General features: G+C 39.3%; 1 protein-coding gene across 7 annotated transcripts in view; it reads right to left on the bottom strand.

Moving 5' to 3' along the window:
- The window catches only part of NR3C2 (nuclear receptor subfamily 3 group C member 2), a 205,641-nt gene that overhangs the window by 21,767 nt on the left and 163,357 nt on the right, over positions 1-20,517 (bottom strand). For all 7 annotated transcript variants that reach the window (XM_051790912.1, XM_051790914.1, XM_051790911.1 and 4 more), the window contains 2 exons: positions 13,287-13,625; positions 12,739-12,883 (listed from right to left, as the gene is read on the bottom strand). In XM_051790912.1, coding sequence (XP_051646872.1) covers positions 12,739-12,883; positions 13,287-13,625 — 484 coding nt within the window. The remainder of the gene's footprint in view (positions 1-12,738; positions 12,884-13,286; positions 13,626-20,517) is intronic.

Raw genomic sequence — 20,517 nt, 5'->3', positions numbered from 1 at the left:
AAACTATTTAAGATAAGGCATCCTAAATACCAAACCAGTCTTATATCTCACTAATACCCTTATGTGACCTCCATGGAAACCAAATAGCCACATCAAAAACTGTGAAACTAAAGGCATGCTGAATAGAAACAACTTGCTATGACTAAGTAAATTATCATTTATGAAGTCATCACAAAGTCTAGTATCGTAAATCTCCGTGTTGAGGGTGGAAACTGCAACTCCACTGACCATAACCAAGAAGAGGAACCACGCATCACAAAATATTCACTGACAGGCGAAACTCAGCCCCAAACCAAACATGATACTATGTTTTATTTACTTTCTCATGGATACTATTCAAAGCTGCAGCACAAGGCATCTTCCTAAATTAAGACAGGAAAGCAAAGAAAGGGAAAGCTGTGGTGGGTGTGTTGAAGTTTCATCAGGACTTAAGTGGCTTGCTGATAATCCCAAGAAAAAAATGAGCCAAGTCATCCCTTTTCACAGCACCTCAAAGGAACAAACATGCAGCTGACTTAGTCCCTTGGCCTCTGCAGCTCAAAAGACTGAGGAGAAGACCAAGCAAGATTTGTAGCAAAAAATCTGATGTCAAAGATATTTTTTGTGTTTTCTGATTTTACACTTTTTACCACTGTAAGAACCAATTTTATAACCAAGAGCCTTTCCTTTGCTAGACTAAAACCTGTATCCATTTGAAGGTTGCCCACCACTTTAATTATTTCAGGGAAATTCATAAAGCACATTATACTGTAACAAAAACAAAACAAATAACCAATCAAACAAATGCAACCCAACAACAAAACCTGCCAAAGGCCTGAAGGTCAAAACTTGTTTGGAACCCTCAGAAAACAAGTTACGCTTTCCCCCATGCCAGAAGAAGTCAGTTTGAACTTGGCAGAGAGAGGAGCAAAATATCACCAGACACCTTGAGGGCAAGGCAGAGATGCTGTGGATAAAGAGGGAAAAATAGCAGGGACGTGGGATCACAGCATCCCTTGTTCAGCTGCTCGAACCATCTAATCAGAAAAGCCCTTGGCCTGAATTATCTTACCTGCCTTGAGAGGGCTTCTTTGACTGGAAAAAGTTTTGAGGTTCTTGGAGAAAGAAAAAAAAATAGACATATTATTTCACAACAATTTACTGTTTCTTGAGGGAGTATTATACTTCAACAGCTCCAACAGGGGCAACAGACACCACCTAGAATAAAACTGAACCAACTCTTCCATGCAAAGGGGCAGTCCCTGCACTGCTGCATGTTCAGCAGCATTGGGACACACTGTGCATTACTCTGCACAATGGACTGTACACAGACACCTGTTTCCCATCTAGAAGCCATTATAAACGCAACCAAAGTCAGCAGTACTGGAGCAGCATCATTAAGTTATTGCACTGATCAAAATCCAAGCAAAAAAAAACATGCAGAATTCAGGTAAAATTCAATTATGACTTTTCATTCAGTACTTATGTCTTATTCAGCACTCTCTAATCTCTGCTTACTCTGCAAGCCACGGCAGAAAGAGACAAAACATACTCACTTCAACACATTGCCTTCAACTCTTAAAGCAAAGCTTTAGAGTAATTTCCTTCCAGGAAGGCAAAAATACCTGTTACCTTGCAGCAATGGCAAATGCAGGCACTCAAGCCCGTTGAAATTCATGGCAGTTCTGTCATCAGTTTCTACCGGAGAGAAATTTGGGTCACGTCCTTTTTCCCTGCAACTTGTCAGTAAGCCATTAGAAATAAATACCCCATCTTTGGCACCACCAGCAACCTTTCTTCCTTCTGATAAGGATCATTTAATCCCACAAGTTTCTCCCCAGGTGACAGGGCTGCTGCAGACTGAGGGGTGTGTACCTGGGAGCACCAGCACTACACGTCACAAGGTCACTACAATGACCTTGGCAGGAGAACCTGCCAAACCCAGAACAAAAAACAGGGACTGGACTTTAGACTACCAGTGCTGAACACTGACAGTCAGACAAGGAGGATCATTTCATATTAAAACAGATCTGCAGACATGAGCTAGTATTTTGTGGGCTTTAGCCACCAAAGCAACCGGCAATTTTTAAACTCAATTTGGCAATTTTAAACTGAACTTAAAGGAGTCAAGTCTGAAAATTAGCTTTCTCCCAAGAAAATCCTCATGGTGATCCTACAGAATACCATCCCAGACAACTAAGAAATTTAGAGCTGCTTTAAGAGTTTCAGCCAAGTGTCCTCCTGTTATATGCCTATCAACAAAGGAATTGGCAACAGCCCATGGATAATGATTGCCAAAGGAGAGTTTCAGCTCGCAATCACTAACAGAGAACCTGTGCTAAAATCCAACTTAATAATCACCAAGTTATGTAACCCTAAAATCCTAAGCATATCAACAGCAAAAAAACCCCCAAGTATCTGCTGGTATTAACAGTTAATTATGCAGTTAGCTGAATGCTGATACCAAATACTCTCTTTTGATTTGCATTTGCATTTCAAAAAAAACAAACCACAGTTTTAATTAGAAAATACATAATTATGCCTTTACCAAAAAGCTTTTTCAATACCACATTCAATAATAAGTGATGAAAATGTACACATGACAATAAATACTCTGTTTTAAAGTTCATCAGAGAAAGGTATTGACAGCCAGAAAAGGTGCTCATCAGGTATTGTTTTATACATCCATTCTGCCAGGGCTCATTGCCACTTGCAGTGGTTCATCAACAAAATTACTGCTAATTCCACATGCAGAGGCAATTCTCCTCTTACACCAACAATGCCTCAAAAATCAAGACTTTACTCATGGTGTCACATAGAGCCTGGCATTTTCTGGAAGTCAACTGAGGCATGTCTTCATCTCATACCAGCCTAGAAAAATGACTTCCTAATTTTTCTTTAAATCACATTTAACTCTACAGAGGAAGTAGCAAATCAAAGCATGTGAAAGGCATTTGGAGATGCCAGCAAATAACTCATCGATGTGTAGAAAGATTAACGCAGCACCATGTTCAGAGAGACACTTGCAAGGAACAAACCCCTATCCTAATCCTCCTGGCCAAGGACCTCGAGAGAAGTGAAAAGAAACCCTCCAAAAAAGGCTTGTGGATGTCCCAAAATCATGCTGAGACAATACTAAGAGAGCATAATTATGCCATGTTAAATGTAAAATCATTGGGCAAGTCTTCAGGTTAAAGTCATAAAAAGTAACAGTCAAATCCTTTTGAACACATCACAAGCCGGAAACCTGCCAGAACATTCACTGGGCCAACTGATGATCAAGATGAAAAAGAAGTGTTTGAGAAAGATCAGAAAAGTTAAATGAAATCTTTGCATGAGTGCTTTCCATAGAGGAGTCCAGGAATGCTCTGCACCAGAGCCTTTTCAGTAAGCAAAGTATGAGAACTAGTTTCAGACTAAAGTGTAAGTAAAAGAGGGTTTAGAAAGACCAGAAAAAAAAAAAAGCAGTAAAATGAATAGTAATAAATCACCAAGACCAGATGGCATCCATCCACGAGCTGTAAAGCAACTTAAATACGGAATTGCTGAACTACTAACCGTGCTGTGCAGCTTATTGCTTAAATTGCCCTTATAAAAGTCATGGAAGGCGACAAACGTGACTGATTTCTTAAAATGGGTCTGAGAGTGGGAAGGGAGCACTCCAGAGACCAGAGGCTAGTAAGTCTCGTTTCTATATCTAGCAAAACGATTGAAAGAGAAGCATGAATAGATAAATAAATATGCTGTACGGGAAGAAAGTCAGCAGAACTTCGGCAGAGAGAGGTCACGTCTCACGAATCTGTAAGAGCACTCCAAAGACAGCACAAGGATGTTCTCGTGGATACAGGCAACGTCTGTACGACGGAAATGCTTTGCACATGCCAGGTCTAGCTGCATCCCACAGCCATATGGGGTGAGACCTAAGCAAACACCAACCCTCTCCTCCTCCTCTCCTCTGCCCTGGTTTCCACACAAAGGAAACTGGGGCGTGTATCGTGGGTATGGGCTCTAATACCATCTGTCAGTGTGCCAGCACGGGTAATTACTGGTCTAGGACCTGCACACTGCTTTGCATGAAGAGGTATGTGGGGATGCAATCCTGGCAAGGTTGGATTTTAAAGCTATTAAAAAGATCTCCTGAAAGCTCTTAAAGAGAGCTTAGGGATAAGAAGGAGGTCTCTTCAGGGATTATTAGCAGCTTAAAAATAGGAGACTGAGGGTCATAACAAATGGACATCTTCCACAAGTAATGGAGGTTACCAGGGAAGTCTCACAGAGCTACACGCTGGGGCAAGGACTGAGAACTGTGCTCATATATCACCTGAAAAAAAAAAAATCAGACCTATGGAAGTGATAGGGCTCGCTGATGACTCCAGGTAATGAAATCCAGAGCTGCCTGTGAAAGACTGAAAAATCCTGCAAGTCTGTGTGGCTGGCTGACAAAATGGAAGGTGAAAACCACTACATGGACAATGCAGACAGTATAATGACCTCCCATCATACATACAAAACAACAAGATTAACAAACATCACACAGTAAAGAGATCTAGGCATAACCTAGGACAGGTTTCTGGGGGCTTCTGCCTTTTGAAAATGTTTGCTCAGTGTTTGTCAAAAAAAAAAAAAAGTGAAGACGTGAGAGAAGAGTCAAAAGCAAGACAGAATTTGTAATTTTGCTACTGCGTCCACTGTGCCCTGAAATCAGCATGTCAGTCTGGTCTCCTCCCAGAATTAATACAATGGGCTGGCAAAAGCATGGAGGGAAGAGCTGAGGATGGTCAGGGATTGCAGACAACTGATATACAAGGGAGGATTACACTGACTACCTGATTCTTCAGCTCATAGAAGAAACAACAGGACTTGACGGTGATCTAAGTGACGAATGCCACACACAGGATGAGAAGGATTATATCCACTACTACTACAAACACAGGAATGAAGTGGCACTCCATGAAATTATCAGCCACCTGCTTTAGAAACATCTCCAACAACCAAATATGCATGATTAAACTGCAGAAGCGACTGTCACGGAACATTTTAGATGTCAAGATTATAAATGCATTCGAAAAGTTATTGGGCAAATTCACAGAAGAAAGGTACAAAAGGGTTATTAAGCACAACTGTCCAAATGCAATCTCACATTCAGAAAGTACCCAAATCACTGACTGCTGTAACAGGCAAATGAAGAAGTATCATTTTACCCTTGTCCTGATCTTAAGCTTTCTTTGCAACTGGCCAGTTTAAAGGATGAGAAACTGTGCTAGATGGACCTTTCTTCTAGCGGTTTCCACACTTTTACAGATCTCCTTAAAAATACTTCATCTCCTGTTTTCCCTTACAGTTTCACAGTTTGAACAAAAACACTCTAGAAATTTAGGAAATGTTTAGAGATAGAGGCATTAAAAGGCAGAGACTTTAGAAATTTATGCAAAGAAATCAAATCTATTGCTTTGCCCAACAAATGACCTGCTTACAAAGAAAAAGCAAAATAAAGACTTGGAAAATCTAGCTGAAGCATATTACATCCATTATGACAGCAGCTTTTCAAAATTTCCTTCTGTGTCTGCACTATCGTGGGGTGGCCATGTAACAAAATCCTTTCATGTACATCTCTGGATGGGAACTAAGCTGCACTTAATGAAAAAGTAAATAATAGTAACAACATATATAAAAAAAATACTGATAAAGATACTTCTTACTGCGCTGACAGTTTGTATGAATGCAGTACTCCTCATCAAAATAATATATGCATACAAAAATCATGCAGGGAGGATCATCAAGGAGTGCTTGATGACCTTTTAACAAGATCAGGGATCACACACACAATTTATTAGCAAAGAGTGAACATTGACAACTCCCATCAACCATTGTTCCGGTAGCACTAATTAAAAATGAGGGATTTGGAGACTGCCAGATGAAAGAGATTACAAATATGTACCTAAATTTAGAAACTACAGGATTAACAGATTGCAAAAGAAGCCAAAAGGGTTAACAGTCACCATCCTGCAGAACATAAAAGCAAAAAAGTAATCATTTAAGCAATAAAAAAGTTACTTATTGGTTTTATCACTATTCACAGATGATCTAAGTAATCATCCCCCCTCAAACCCTCAAGGTATATAAGGTTAAAAAAAAGCTGTTCTTAAATATTCAGCTTATTTTATTACGTCTATCTTCCTGCTGTTACCATAGAAATCAGAATACCAGGAAGACTTACAGGCTTCAGCACAGAAAGGGCACAGAGAGGCTGCTGCATCCTTGCACTGCCTTATGCAATACCAAATCCTAATGGTCCCAGTTTCCACAAGCATATATTGTGAGAGGATATTAGAAACATAATGAAAAGACGATGAACATTTTATTTACTAATAAAATATAGTTATTAAATGTAGATTTAAAAGAAAATCTTAGCTATTCAGCTGAGCTACATCTTAATTCTCACTTTAATTTTATGACTTTCCTCAATGTTACAAAATCCTCTGCCCATCCACATCCCATGACAACACTACCATAGAAACTTCTCAGAAATCCCAATGTACTGAAGCTATTTTCCCTGCCTCTCTCTACCTCATTTGCTCTACAACAACTTTCTTATTTGAAAAATGTATGCTCTGTTTTTCTACTCTATTGCTAATATCAACCTCTGTCTCCTTTTAAATGTTAAAACCTCACACTTGGGACAATTATCAAAAGCATAGCATGAGACATGCTTGAAATACTACAGTTTGATTTTACTGAATTTAAATCTTGCACTTTAAAGGGTGTATTTATATTAATTTGTAATAAACTTAGTTTGTTAAACTACACTACATACATAGTATGTATTATTTAAAAATATTTGGAGTAGATGATTGAATTTTGTAATGAAAAAATCCATCCGTACTGCACTACAAACTATAATAGCCAGTAATGTCACAATTGCCTGAAATGGAAATAATGAAAGGACAGCCACTTCTGCATTCAAAATCCATGGCCTGAAGCCTCACCTTATCAGTCAAAAACACCAACCAATATATCAATTGGTATATTCTGCTCTTAATGTTTTGTACATAATATTCAGCCTCTACTGAAACCCTTTTACTGTAAAGACTGAGCTGCATATGACTTAATACAACAATTTCAGAGATTGAAAAGAGACATCACTGATCCAAATGCTTGTGAAAACTGGTCCCAGTTTTTAGACTCAGCTTTTCAAGTTCACTTCAATACTTTCAGGTACCTCATGCAATTCCTAGTGCTGTTCTTATCAGGCAAATCCTCAAGTCCTTGACTGGGGTAAAAAAAAACAATGACAGAATAAAGTACAATGGCCAGGAAATTCAGAACCTGCATACTTATGCACCTATGATTTATTCTTTATGCTGCAGATGACAAATCAAGAAAAATCAAAGGAGAAAGAAAACACACAGCACATTAGTCATTCAGTGCATTTGCAAAATACTGTTGAAATATTGATGCTGTACTTTAATGTACTAAAGAGTCTCAACATGGTGTGTCTCAGCATTACTGAATTCTGCCAGTATCCCACATCATTGCTGTTTTACAGTTAGATAAGGCTGGAATGGTAAATAAGGTAATTTTAGGGTAAATTCTCTAAACATAGTAAATGATCGTGGAATCTTGAGCCTCTTCAGAAGTCCCCAAGGATTCAGAAATCCACAAAGAGATCATGCAAAACTTAAAATCAAAAGATATATCAAGACCTGTGGGGGAACTCTGGGGTCAGGCTGTCCTTTTGGGGTTTTTAAGCCAGCAGAAACCAACACATGCCAAAGAGGAGCAGGGCTTGAGTTTTAACAGTCGTCAGCAATTCCACAGCTGGGTTTTTGCCCAACGGAGAAATAAGAAGTCACCATACCTCTTCCAGTGCAGTTTGCCATGAGGGATGCAGTTTCTGGCTTCCAGCTGGGAGGAGGAGACGTGCTGGGAGCAAAAGCCATGGCTCCAAAGGCAGCCCATGTCCCACTGCTCCCACTGGTTTCCCACGTTGTGGGAGCGAGGATCCCTGCCATTCCATGTCTTGGCTCCTGTCAGGTTTCTGTTGGCAGTGCTGCACTCATAAATGGTTTTTATTCCTTCCTGAGCCTCTGAAAGGTTGCCAGCCAATGCCCTGACTTAATGTATGGGTGGAAGCAGATACCTGGGATGTTGCCACCACTAGCCGGCGGGACAGCAGTGTCTGAGCCCATTACAACGTGAGCAAGAAGAACCATCCTTTGCCTTTCTCTGGAATTTAGGCATCTGACTTTTCAACTGCAAAGACAAGCTCCTACTATTGAAAGACTGGATTTCTTCTAGACATGAACTGTCACACCACCTCTTTTCAAAAATGTTGAGGACTTTTCCTTCAAAAGGCCACTAACTTAGCTATTAGTTCACTGATTAATCCATCCAGTAAGGGAAAGACGAATGGAATTCGCAACTAACTTCCCTGCCTTAAAGGACCATATCTTAAAAATCACATTTTAGGCTGTTCCCTGTAGTAAACAGTGTACTGTGCATAGTTTCAGTCAGAATGCCTGAAAACAAGGTAGTGTTACAAACCATTTTGTTTTGCTACATCCCTTGCTTTGTTCTTGCACCCATTCCAGGCAGCACCGCTCAGTTTCCTGCTTTCAATTGTGGGTAATTCTACCCATTTAATGCTCTGGATTTAAATTGTCCATGCATATGCCTGCCTCAGGTTGAATTAGATTAGAAAATTTCAGCTAAAGTCTTTGGTTAAGCCTTAAAGAGAAATTTTCTCCCTCCCACGAGTTAAATAAACAACAGACTTTTTTTTTCTGTAGGATTTCTGTTACTTTTGCAGTAAGAATCTGAAAAGTCTCAGAGCTCAGGGTTTGAATTAGGGACAGTCTTTTGCCACGTCTTAAGAAAATCTTCCCCATTAATATCCCTCTGTTCTCCCAAATCCCTAGATCCATTCAAGGTAAGGCTTCCTCAACGGTAACAAATGAAGAAAAACACCAATAGTCTCTTACTACATAATCCTGTATCATCCCTACATTTCATCCAACCTGATCAAAGGAGTCACATGAGAAAAATATTATGGGGTAGCATAACTTAAGGATTTGGTTAGGGATACATTCTTCAATGCATGTGCCCAAAAGGTTTAAACTATGACTTCGTGGACCACCTTAATTTTGGAATTTTGCAACTTCCTGAATTTGAGTTTGCACAGCTTTAGGAACATAACTGCAACACCTTTTGAGTGTTATTACATATGCAACAATCATTCTTTAAGAGTGTTTACCCACCATAGGAATTATGCGGTGTCATGTATACAACAGTCTTTTTAACAATTTACTGTGGATTAAACCCAAAGCTTGTGCCTACAGAATATTTTTGATTGCAACTACTACGCTACAAAAGAAATGGACTAAAAAACCACACATGCCATAACTTACACAAACACAACATAAAATATACACTGTTCTGTTTTATGCCTCTTTTCAAGCTGTTTTTAGGCATTTCTGCAACAGGTCGAGCAGCCATTTTCTTATCCCTCAGTTGAAATCTGCATGTTTACTTAAACCCAATTAAATCAATGGAATATATGCCTGATCCATAGAGACAAACAGTACACTTAATTAGACATGTAGCATGACTAAATGAAGGCGGACAAATATTTCCAGCCTTCCATAAGCCTAACAGGAAATCAAACCACATATGAGTAGGGAGGCATTTTGCAGTGTATTTATACAATCAAAGTTACATTTAACAGCTATTAACAACAGGGATCCTCATTTTTTATTTGCCTTGTTTACAGGCCTTCAGAATAAGAAAGAAAATAAGATCATATATCATGGCCTTCCAGAAACATTACGACTTCCTTTTATTCACAGTAGTTAAGAGTAAACGGAAAATTCATTTAACATAAAACAAAGCCACATAATTCTGCTAATGCCAACCTCTACTTTCACTCTTTTTTAACTGTTCATTGAAGAAAATGCTGAACCCTCTGGGGCACTGAGTGTATGCTACTGGCCAGGGACATTCCTGATTTTTTCTTGCATGGAGACGGGAAATGACCTCTGCAGACACAATATGAAGAAATACCAAGAAAATCTTGGCCAGGTGATAACAGAAAGATTACTCACTCAAGCCAGCAGAAGGAAAAGTCACTGTAAAGCATCTCCCTTTCATTCTGCATCAATTAATACAGTCCTAAAATGCTGAGGACAGTAAAACACTCAAAAAGTGGCACGCAATGAACTTTAGGGAGGTCTGATAAAACCTTGTGGCACAGAAACAGAAGCCAATACTTAGAACTACACATTACATTTCCAAGTTGATGGTACTCAAAAAGTAATGTAAGATTAGCCTTCAGCAACTCCAGAGCAAACCCTCAAAGCACTTCACAAACAGTATTATGCTTTTTGCCTATCTGAATGTTTTCTACACTGAGTTGTCTTGGCCAACTTGCATAATCCCAGCAATTCTCTTACTTTACTTCAAAACTGGGAAAAGGACTGCATCTCTTGAACTTAGAATCATGACACAGTAGCTTGGGAGGGACCTCTAGAGGTTTCAAGTCCAAATCCCTGCTCACAGCAGGGCTAATATCAAAGCTGGCACAGGCTTTGCCCAGTGAAGGCTTGGACATCTTCTAAGCCAAAGACTCCAAGGTCCTTCTGGGCACTTGCTCTGCTATTTCACCATCTCTTTATGAAATGTCTTCTCCTGCTGCCCAGGAGGCAGTTTGTTGTGCTAGACTTGCAATCAAAAACTCATTTTTCCACTGAGCACCTCTATAAAGAGCCTGATTTCATCTTTTCTACAACAACTCCTCCAGAAGCTGAAGACTGCAATTAAATCCCCACTGCACCCAGCACAGTATTCTCCTGGCTGCATGAGCCCAGATCCCTCACTGTCCCAGTCAGCCCCCAACCACCTTGGCCAACCTCCACGGGCTCTGTGCAGTTTCTCAACAACTTCCAAAAACAACTTGGTTGGAGAGCCCAAAACTTGGACTCTAAATGCAGTCCCAAAGACCATCCTGAGTGGCAACATGAGAAACTGAGAACAAATATCAGCTATGATTCCCATCAAGTATGAAACATGAGCAAAATGACAAAAACCCCTCCTATTCCAGCAATGTGGCCATTACTGTTTCGGAGTAAACACTGTTCTCCTACTCTTTTATCTCCAAGGAAATTTCTTGCCCTGATTAGCTACTTCAAAAGCCCCTGTCCCCTTCTCACAGCTCCTGGTAGTGAATTTTTGTCTATTTAGAAGCAATTGCCTTCTGCTCCCTTTGGGAGCTTTGCAACGAGTACATTACTAAATATGTAGAAGGCCAGACCACTACCTTACATATATATATATATCTGATGTGGGATGTTTTAATTTTGCACTCCATGATGACACTGCATTCCCTTTTTCTAACCTCAACCTCAATATAACTCTGCAGGCACCTCCATTCCAGGCTTGCAGCATAAAACTCACAATTGATCTCAACTTCTGGAAGTTGCTTCTATCTGTAGTATCACAAATGCTAGCAATGCACACACTCGTCTGTTTGCAAGCAGGATTGATTTCCCTGTCCAATAAATTTTGACCCCCTGACTGATTTTCTTCAGATGAGGGAAAGCTGCTTTTGTGTTTGAACTTTTAGTCTGCATTTCCCCAGGAGAACTAAACTCTTCAAAGTTCACATTTTCACTTAGCTTTAGCTGCAGATACTATTTTTCTTCTGTGATAATTCTCTAATGTCCGAGTCGTAATGGAGGTGCTTTCAACAAGGAAAATGGCTGACATTACATTTTCAACCACATGCAATGAATCACCAGTCCACCCTCTTAAAAACAAACCAAACCAAAGAATCCTCCTTTGATATTGCTCACTGCTTGGGGACCAATCTCATACTCATTAATTATTTAGGAATTCCTAAATCAAAGACAGACTATTAAGACGGACAGCGACAAAGCATCTTCTCCAAGAAAAAGATTTCAGAATGCTTTAGGGGATTGAGTGGTAAGTTATTTTTTGATAATTTTTTTCCTGGTTTGTTTTTTTTTTTTCCTTCAAGTACACTCACATCTTATTGATTATGTCTCATTTTTACCTCTAGAAAAAAACCCTCAACCTTCTGGGATAAGAAAATGATGCGACCCTCATTTGACTGCCTGTGTATTCACTTAGATTTTGACTTTACTGTCTTGTAATAAACACTAGGAGAATGGAACAGAAATTAAATTATAGTCATCAAAAGCAAAGCACTAAACACACACAAACTTAAAATATGAAAGAACACATACTCAGACAGAATGTCTGATCCTTCTTTTTGTCTGAATGCATCATAAAAGAAGTTATGTTTCATTACTGAAAAAAACATTTCGGCTTCTTTCATGGTTGCAAAGAAGGGTAATTAAGACTGTCAAGAAAACACATTGAACAGCTGTATATTGTTAACAAAAGCACCATTATATGACTGCACTGAAAAACCCAGTAATTTAAACATTCACATTTCCTAGAAGTTAGACATTTTTCCAAGCTCCAGTAGATACCAAAAAATGTTCTTTCCTATAAATCTTGGTCATGTATCAGTCATATTTCAAGCCAGTAGGATGGTCCTAATTTGAAAACACATCCACATACATAAGGAGAAGTGGATGGCAGTATCAAAGCTTTGGCAACTGAAAAGTGAGTCACTGAAAAAAACCCCCAAAATTTAGCTACTTTTTAAGCCTGAAAACCAAATAAAGACAGAGGAAACCTTCCAGCCTGTACCAGAAAGGGCCATTAAGGAATACTTACTCATCGAAGATCAGGTCTGGAGCAAAATAGAGGAACTGGCTGTTTGTGTGTTTGTATGATCTCCAACTCAAGGCAAACGACGACAGACACATCCATGAATACTGAATTAAAGTAATTTGGTCCTCAAGAGGCAAGTTTCTAAATCCTACAGACGAAAACAGAAAATACCCATAAACAACAAAGGTTGGTCAAACCATCACTGAATACATTGCTCATTACTCTTCTAGAGTCCACAAACAAGAGCAACGCTCCCACAAAGGATACTTCTGAAAAAACAAATCTGTAATTTTTCATTCCAGTGACAGAACTCGAAGAGACTGTTATTCAGAATGAAAGCTTTTTAAATATCAGTCACAGACATATGAAACAAACATTACATAAATCAAAAAACCCGCAACAATCTTCTCTCAGATGTTCATCCTGCACCTCCCATTGCGCATTTTTTCAAACAGACTCCATAGATTAAAGACCCAATTTGTCAAGCAAATAGTTCTTTGACCTAAAAGAAACAGTCAAGTGACATTTCACCAAACGACTCATGGTCCTACCTGGAAGTATCTTTGCCCACTTCACCACCTGAATCATCTGCTTGCCGGCCAGGCGGTTTAAGGTGGAAAGCAGGTACTCCGCTGTGTCTGGCTTCGAGCTGTCGTATCCTGCGTACACGATCTCCGGTTCAATGCTTTCGAGGATCTTAACAGGAGAGGGAGTAAGTGCTGGTGAGATAGCAGACATGTGGGGGACAAGTGCAGTGTTTACAGAGGGCTCGGTCACAGGTGCAATGTACGTCGTCCCTTCCTCGGGGCTCTGGGGTGGTGGCTGCTGCCGCTGCTGTGGCTGCTCCTCGTGCATCCCTTTCAATTTCCCCAACTTTTTGGACTTCCGGGCTGTGAAAATGAGCAGTGCAAGAGCAAAGTCAGTACAGAAAGCCGGCAAAACCCTTGGCTTTATAGAAAATGGAAGCAGAAGTATACTATCAAAGTTTTTAAGAGAAACAGGTGCGGAACCTTAAGAAATACTTCACTGCCTGCAGCATTGGCACACTGGAAAGATGACCAAAACAAACCTATAAGCTCATTTTCATTGCTTTACTGGATGTTTTTATAGATGACAAAATGTCCAGTATCTGTCTCCATGCAGACATGCATAAAACATTCTAGTTATTGTGGTCGGTGCCAACTAAAAATTTCAGAACTGTATCTGTTTTGTAGCTTAAATTAATCACTTATCACCTACAAGACTGCAATTCGTGTTCTCAGTTGCATTTGGCCATCAAAAGAAATCTGCCAAAAATAAGCAGATCCAGAGCATTCCTAAGCTTTTGCCTCAGCTGGAAATGTAGTCAACCTATTCTGAACAGCCCAAGCTAGTCAAGTCCATTTGCTTTTGCCTCTTTGATACTTCCATAAGACTTCTGCCCCTTCTCTTGAGTAATTCTGAAATAATGCTAAAAATATCCACCCACTTAAACAACTGGGCCTTGTGTAACACCTTTCTCACTGCTATCAACATTTCTCAGATGATTTGCCTCCCCTTTTCTTTTAATTTCCTTTTTTTTTCTTTAATGCTACCCTTCCTACTTTTCTTTACTAAGTATTCTTAGAAGACAGCAATGCTACGGTGCTTCCACTTGTTGAAGAGACGCCAGACATTCTCTGTGGGCTGCATACCCAACTTTGCCATGTGAATCAGAGATATGAAAGCCAGCAGAAAGCTCTGCTCCTGCCCCAGCAAAATGATCTTGTAGCATGAGGGAGGAATGGGAATTAAAAATCAAGACAATTCAATTAAAAAAACACACATAAAGAACCAAACAAAAAACCCACCACCACCCTTTTCACTGTAGGGAAACATAAAAAAAATAAAATCTTTAAAATCAGTAAATAATGAACTAAATTTAAATGTTTGCAGCTCTTTCAGAGTTAACTTCTCTCAAATACAGTTTTTCTTATCTATCTGTTCACACCTAAAACCCTTCTCTGGACTTTTATCTTCCTGTCTCTTGATTATTACAACATTCCTTTTACCGGCATCAGTAAAAGGAAGCCTATCTCACTCCTACCTGGAATACTATTGCAAATATCCTTCTTAGTCTGTGTCCTTTCCCAAGTCTACCTCCTCAAGTTTTTTTCCGTGCCATCAATTCCCCTCCCTCATCTTTCCTTAAATATAGCACCTTTTTGTAGTTTTAGGATCCTTTCTGGCCAACCTCCATCTCATCCCTCCTCTCTTCTCCATTATCAAAACATTCACTTCCACTCCAACTCAACATGCCACGCCACTGCCTCCTGGGAAGTTTTCAAAGCTTGCTCTATGTGCTTGTTCCTGCTCCTCCTATTACGGTGCAGAAAACTCCCCAGTAAGACCCACAGAACTACCTCACTGCTCTTTTACAAACCACTGTTTTAAGAAAATTCTCTTCAACAGTGGAGCTGCTACTGCTCTCAGACCACTGCTGGTGACAGCAGCCATTAATGTTTTACTGCTTCCTTGACACTGGGGCTGCCTGCCCAGAGCCAGAGGCTGGGAATGAGTGAGGCAGGATACAGACGCCCAGGGTCCAGGACAATGCACACCCAAGTGCAACAATAGCCTGTTGTTTTCAACACTTCCTTGCTGGGACAGTACCTTGAACTCCGAGGAGCTGGTTCATCTCAAGATTCAACAGAAAAATTTATTTATTAGGGTAAACATGGGACATTGCTACAGAAAACAGCAATGTTACTAATCATACAGAAGATCTTGAAGGTGCCCAGTCAAAAAGAGATGCTCCTTGACTATTGTCTTCAAAACCTGAATACAATTCATTAGTACTGCAGCACATACTGCACGGAGCAGTGAGTCCAAAATCTCAACATCAGTTTGGTGTTGTTTCCACTACACTGTAAGGGATCTTCACGGCTGATCTCAGCACCAACAACCCTCAGGTGACCTACAGAAAACTTCAGAGATCTTTGTGTAACTTTCATTGCCTTTCCTTCAGAGAGCTGAAGGAAATTAATTTCATTAATTGATGTATGTCTGCTTTCAGCAGTTCCTTATTTTCCCCCTGCCTGCAGATATCCAGACCAAGTGAGGCAGGTTAAATTTTTTAATAAAAGGTTTGAATATGCAAATAAAGATGTGCTGGTCCTAATAAAATTTAGTTTAAAATTCTTTTGTTCAACTAACCACACATACTTAAAAACTTCCTAATTATTGGAAGTGTTAGCACAGGTTACAGAGGAATAGCTGTCATTTGAGATTATAAGGAAGAAGTGAAACAAGTATCTGTCAGGAAAGGTTTCACTGTACCTTATTCTGTCTCAAGAGACAGGACAGATGAGAAGATCCTTCTAAAAAGTCCCTTCAAATCCTATTTCTTACTTTTCTATTATGAAACTCTTAAAAAAGCTCATTTAAACAATGAAGCAGAACTGAAGGATTTTTTATTCTCTGATGCATCAAGTTAGACGGATATGGCATCTACTCTTCAAGATCTAATTTCTGATACTAGCACCCAAAAGCCATCTTACAAAGCAGCAGCTGATCAAACATTTTGTTAAACAAGCCTTTTCCTCACTCTGCAAAATAAAACAGAGAGAGTTACAGGCAAAGCAGGCAACCCTAACAAATTTAATCCTGAAAAGTATGTGAAAATACTGTTGTTCCCCATTTGGTGCGGTTGTACCTATATGACGACATCCTGGTGAAATCACTGTGATCATTAAAGACAGTTTACATTTATCTTAGAAAGGCAAAGCAGAATTTACAGATTTTTCAACAAAATAAACCCGAAAAGCAAAGCAAGGATGGCCAAGTTCAGCAGAATGTCTGATGATGAGTTAACGGAGCCATTGGCCATTGAAAACAGTTTAAAAATAAGCCTGAAGGAGTGGATAGAGATTGATGTTTGCTATTATTATTCATTAAGTTTATCAGGCACTATTTTTTTCTGTTATCAAAACAGGACTAAAAATAAAGAACTTTACATATCTTTCATGTTTGCAGAGGCAAAAAAATGCATTCATGCCATAACTACACCATAACAAAAAAATGTATTGGTTTACCAGCCCCATCAAGTATCTAGCAACATATATAATTGATTACATACTTAGGCATAATTTTTTATATTCTATTCTTCAAGAGTTTTTCATTAAAAGAAAAAAGAAATAACATTCTTCGACATATAAAACTGGCATTAAAATGTGTTTTAGTTTCATTTTCTTCCATTATAATGCCTTTAAAATGAAGCTGAGAAAAACATTACTGCTTGACAGTCATGTTTACAGTGAAGAAAACTGTATTTTTCATTTGGCTTTATGCCAGTGCTGTAGCTCAACTGGTTTGGTAACTCCCACAGAAACCAACAACTAAAGATTAAATACAAACTCTGAGCAGTACGTACTCCAAGTCGGTCTTTAGAAGCTATTTTTCACATTTCCTCTCTAACTGCGATACCAACTACAAAACCGACTAAGCCACCTCTGAATCGGGGGCAAAACTGAGTGCAAAAGCCATGTTCATCAGGATTGCCCCCTGGAAATGCTCTGACTCTCCACAGAGACCACAGGATGGGGCAGGCATGGGGCATTTCACGTGACAAAGCTGAAGTCTGAAGCCTGTTTGGGGTTAGGACAAGAATTTCATCCAAATGGCTGCACAGCAGTGACTGTGTATTATCTATAACTGCAGGACGCCTTGCCCCTCCTGTTCAGTGTTACTGCAGCCAGGATATCATATTATAATCCTTGTATCTTTAAATCACCTGAGATAGATAGTAATTGAAGGAAAAATCCAATAATGAAAGACACTGCCTATATACCTGAGGTTAATACTTCAAAAATCTGACACGACTTTGGTTGAATAAGTATTTTAGAAGGTCTCGTACATTCCAATAAAAATAATTAAAAAAAAGTAAAATAAGGTGAAGCATTTGAAAAGTCATGATGTTGGATTTTTAAAAAGGCACTTCCAAAAGACCTCCTCTGTAGCTCTAACAATAAATTACAGTATAATAGAGGAAGAAATAAACCACAAGTGACAGACAACTGGTTCCTTAGTATTGATCCTTCACATGTAAAGACTCCTGTCTCAAGGAGGCACAAGGAGGTCTGTGATCTCAGGATTGAGAGTTTTTGTGCCATGTGTAAAACACTAAATAGGTTTCTGTTCTTCAGGGAATGCTACTCTAAGTCAAATAACAAGACATTTACCTGGAAGTGTAGTTACAAGATAGGTAAATTACTATACTCTCTTTTTAAAAATATCATAGTAAACTTACACATGCTATACAAGTTGGGTCTAGAGGAAGCTAATCTATACTCCCTTTGTGCCCAGACAATATACACAAATGAAGTTATGGAATCTAGACACTTGATAACTATTTTTCATAAGCTCAAAATTAATAGTTTTCATCAGTATTATTGTTAAAAATACAGGATCCAGAAATGCTAGAGAACAAAATGCTATCAAATAGTAGATAAACCCCTGTAAATATTATGATTTAATTCAGTAGTTTTAAAAGAGTAATATCTTGTTTGTAGAATTGTATCAGTGTTCAAATTTAGCAAATAAACAATGTAAAATGCTCTGCAAATTCATGCTGGCTTCCAGTTCTTTAAAGTGAAATGTGAAGTTTAGAAAATTAGTCATATTTCTATGTAGAGGGAATTATAAGACTTGCAATGATAATGCCCTTGAATCAGATTTTTTTTTTAAAGATGATATTCAGAGCTTGCCTTGATGTCTATCAAAAAGATATTTATTATTTGTATAGCTAAAGACATAATATTGATTACAAAGATCTTGTTTTATCACATGTGTAAAGCTCTGCCAGAGCCAGGACCAAACTGATCCTGACCCAACAGATCTTTATTCATGTTGCAGGACATACCTGGATCTGCAAGTGATATCAAAAGCACATTAAAAGAACATATGCTACCTCTAGTGCAAAGCAGAAGGAAAGGGGAAACCAAAATGGACACAGCACAGGACACAGAAAGTGATGGAGGTTTAAAAAAAGAAGAGGAGAAGAGAAAGTGGCAATTGGAGTAAATACAAAAAACGTAAAAGACACAAGGGAAAAAAAGATTACTTCAAACAAGGTATAATTTGGGATTATTTCAAAGTATGCACTACACTACTAGTGGTCTAGGCAGCCTGAGGGTAGACAATATGCTGCAAAACAAACCCAACTCTGACCACCTTTAACTGTGCTGGCTCTGTATGCCATGCCAGTGTACATCTGCATTTCAAATACGTGAGCTTTTCCATTCAAGTCCCAACTTCAGTGCCCGAGCACTGCAGCTGAGCTACAACCACCACCACCTTTCCAACCTCAACAGCTGTCAGCTTTCTCCCTTCCACCCCATGCCAAATGCTGGAGAGCTTTCCTGCACACCCTTCCACTGCCACCTGCCTCTGCTCTCCAAAAGCAACCTACAGCACCTTGCTGCACCACAGCTACCAAAGGTACAAAGCTGCCAATTCTCCCCTTGAGGCAGCTGTAACAGCCTTTGGGCAGGCTCTCCTCTGAGCCCTCACCAAGCATTTCCACCTTTGTATAGATAAATGCTCCATTAAAATGCCAGTTTTTCCTCCTCTGAATCTTTTCATCGTGTTTGCCTGGTGACTTTGTCTCACTTACTTCAATGAACTGACATCTGTTCTCATTAGCTATTTTACTGCTACCACAAATAGTGTTTCCCTTCCCCCCCAATCTGTTGTATCTTGACATATATGAAAATTTTGAGCTATCTTGGTACAGACATTTTTTCACTTAAGTGTCTAGCACAATGGGAAATGAGATTTTGCTGAGAAATTTCTAGACAATAACACAGACTTTATATAGATATATACACAGACACACATATGCATGGAAACACATGGAATAAAGTGCAAAGCAGGAATGAAAACGAGATCTTACAGCATCATCCCATTCACCCTACAAAGTGCACTCAGGCATACACCTTTATTCAGGAAACAGAAGAAATGAGCAAGACAGGATCCTAAAGCTTCCATAAAACTGATTACACACTCTGGGAAGCAAATCACTGATTTTCAGGTAGAGCTGTGGTGGATGAAGAACCTCTAAATGTGACCCTAAGCGTTAGAATCATAGAATATCGTGAGTTGGAAGGGACCCACAAGGATCCTCAAGTCCAACTCCTGGTGTGCCATATGTAAGAGCAAGGATCAGGTACAAATCTGGGAGACACACAGACAAGTGGATGAGTCACTGCTTTAACTGGATAAACCAACGGGAGGAAGTAAATGAAAAGCAGCTACTGAAGCAGGGGACGAGTTGTACAGGGACTGAAAAGGAGAGCACAAGATCACCTTATCATGTAAGACAGACTACCAAGAGGACTTCACTCTTGCAAAGCAGAGGCCTTTCAAGGGTGATTTTTACAGTGGCATTTGGGATATGCTGAAGCGACCAAGTAGTCTGCCTAGATATGCAAAGAAAGGAAGACTGCAGCTGGTGAGGAAGAAAACAAAGGTTCCTGGCTTCACACAGCAAAATAAATTTTAAAATCTGTTTCTGACAACTGTGACCCAGAGGAGATAGAAAGTGATAGAAAATGCTATCACTTGCTGTTGAGTCTGAGAAATCAGTAGTCTAATTAACAAAGCAATGAAAATTTCCCAATTCCTTATCCTCTGCCAGCAGAAGCAAGCTTTAACTGGAGAATAAGCTGAAAACCAATGACTGAATTCAGCAGAATGAAATGGTAGGCATAACTGAAACAATGACATAGTTTGGTACTGTCAACATCATTTACAACTGTTTACTAA

This window comes from Manacus candei, unplaced genomic scaffold, assembly GCF_025592945.1.
Source record: "Manacus candei isolate 608988 ecotype Guabito, Panama unplaced genomic scaffold, ASM2559294v1 h1tg000028l, whole genome shotgun sequence".
Lineage (NCBI taxonomy): Eukaryota > Metazoa > Chordata > Aves > Passeriformes > Pipridae > Manacus > Manacus candei.
Note: the sequence above shows the minus strand (reverse complement) of the source record. Positions and strands in the feature narration are given on the sequence as shown.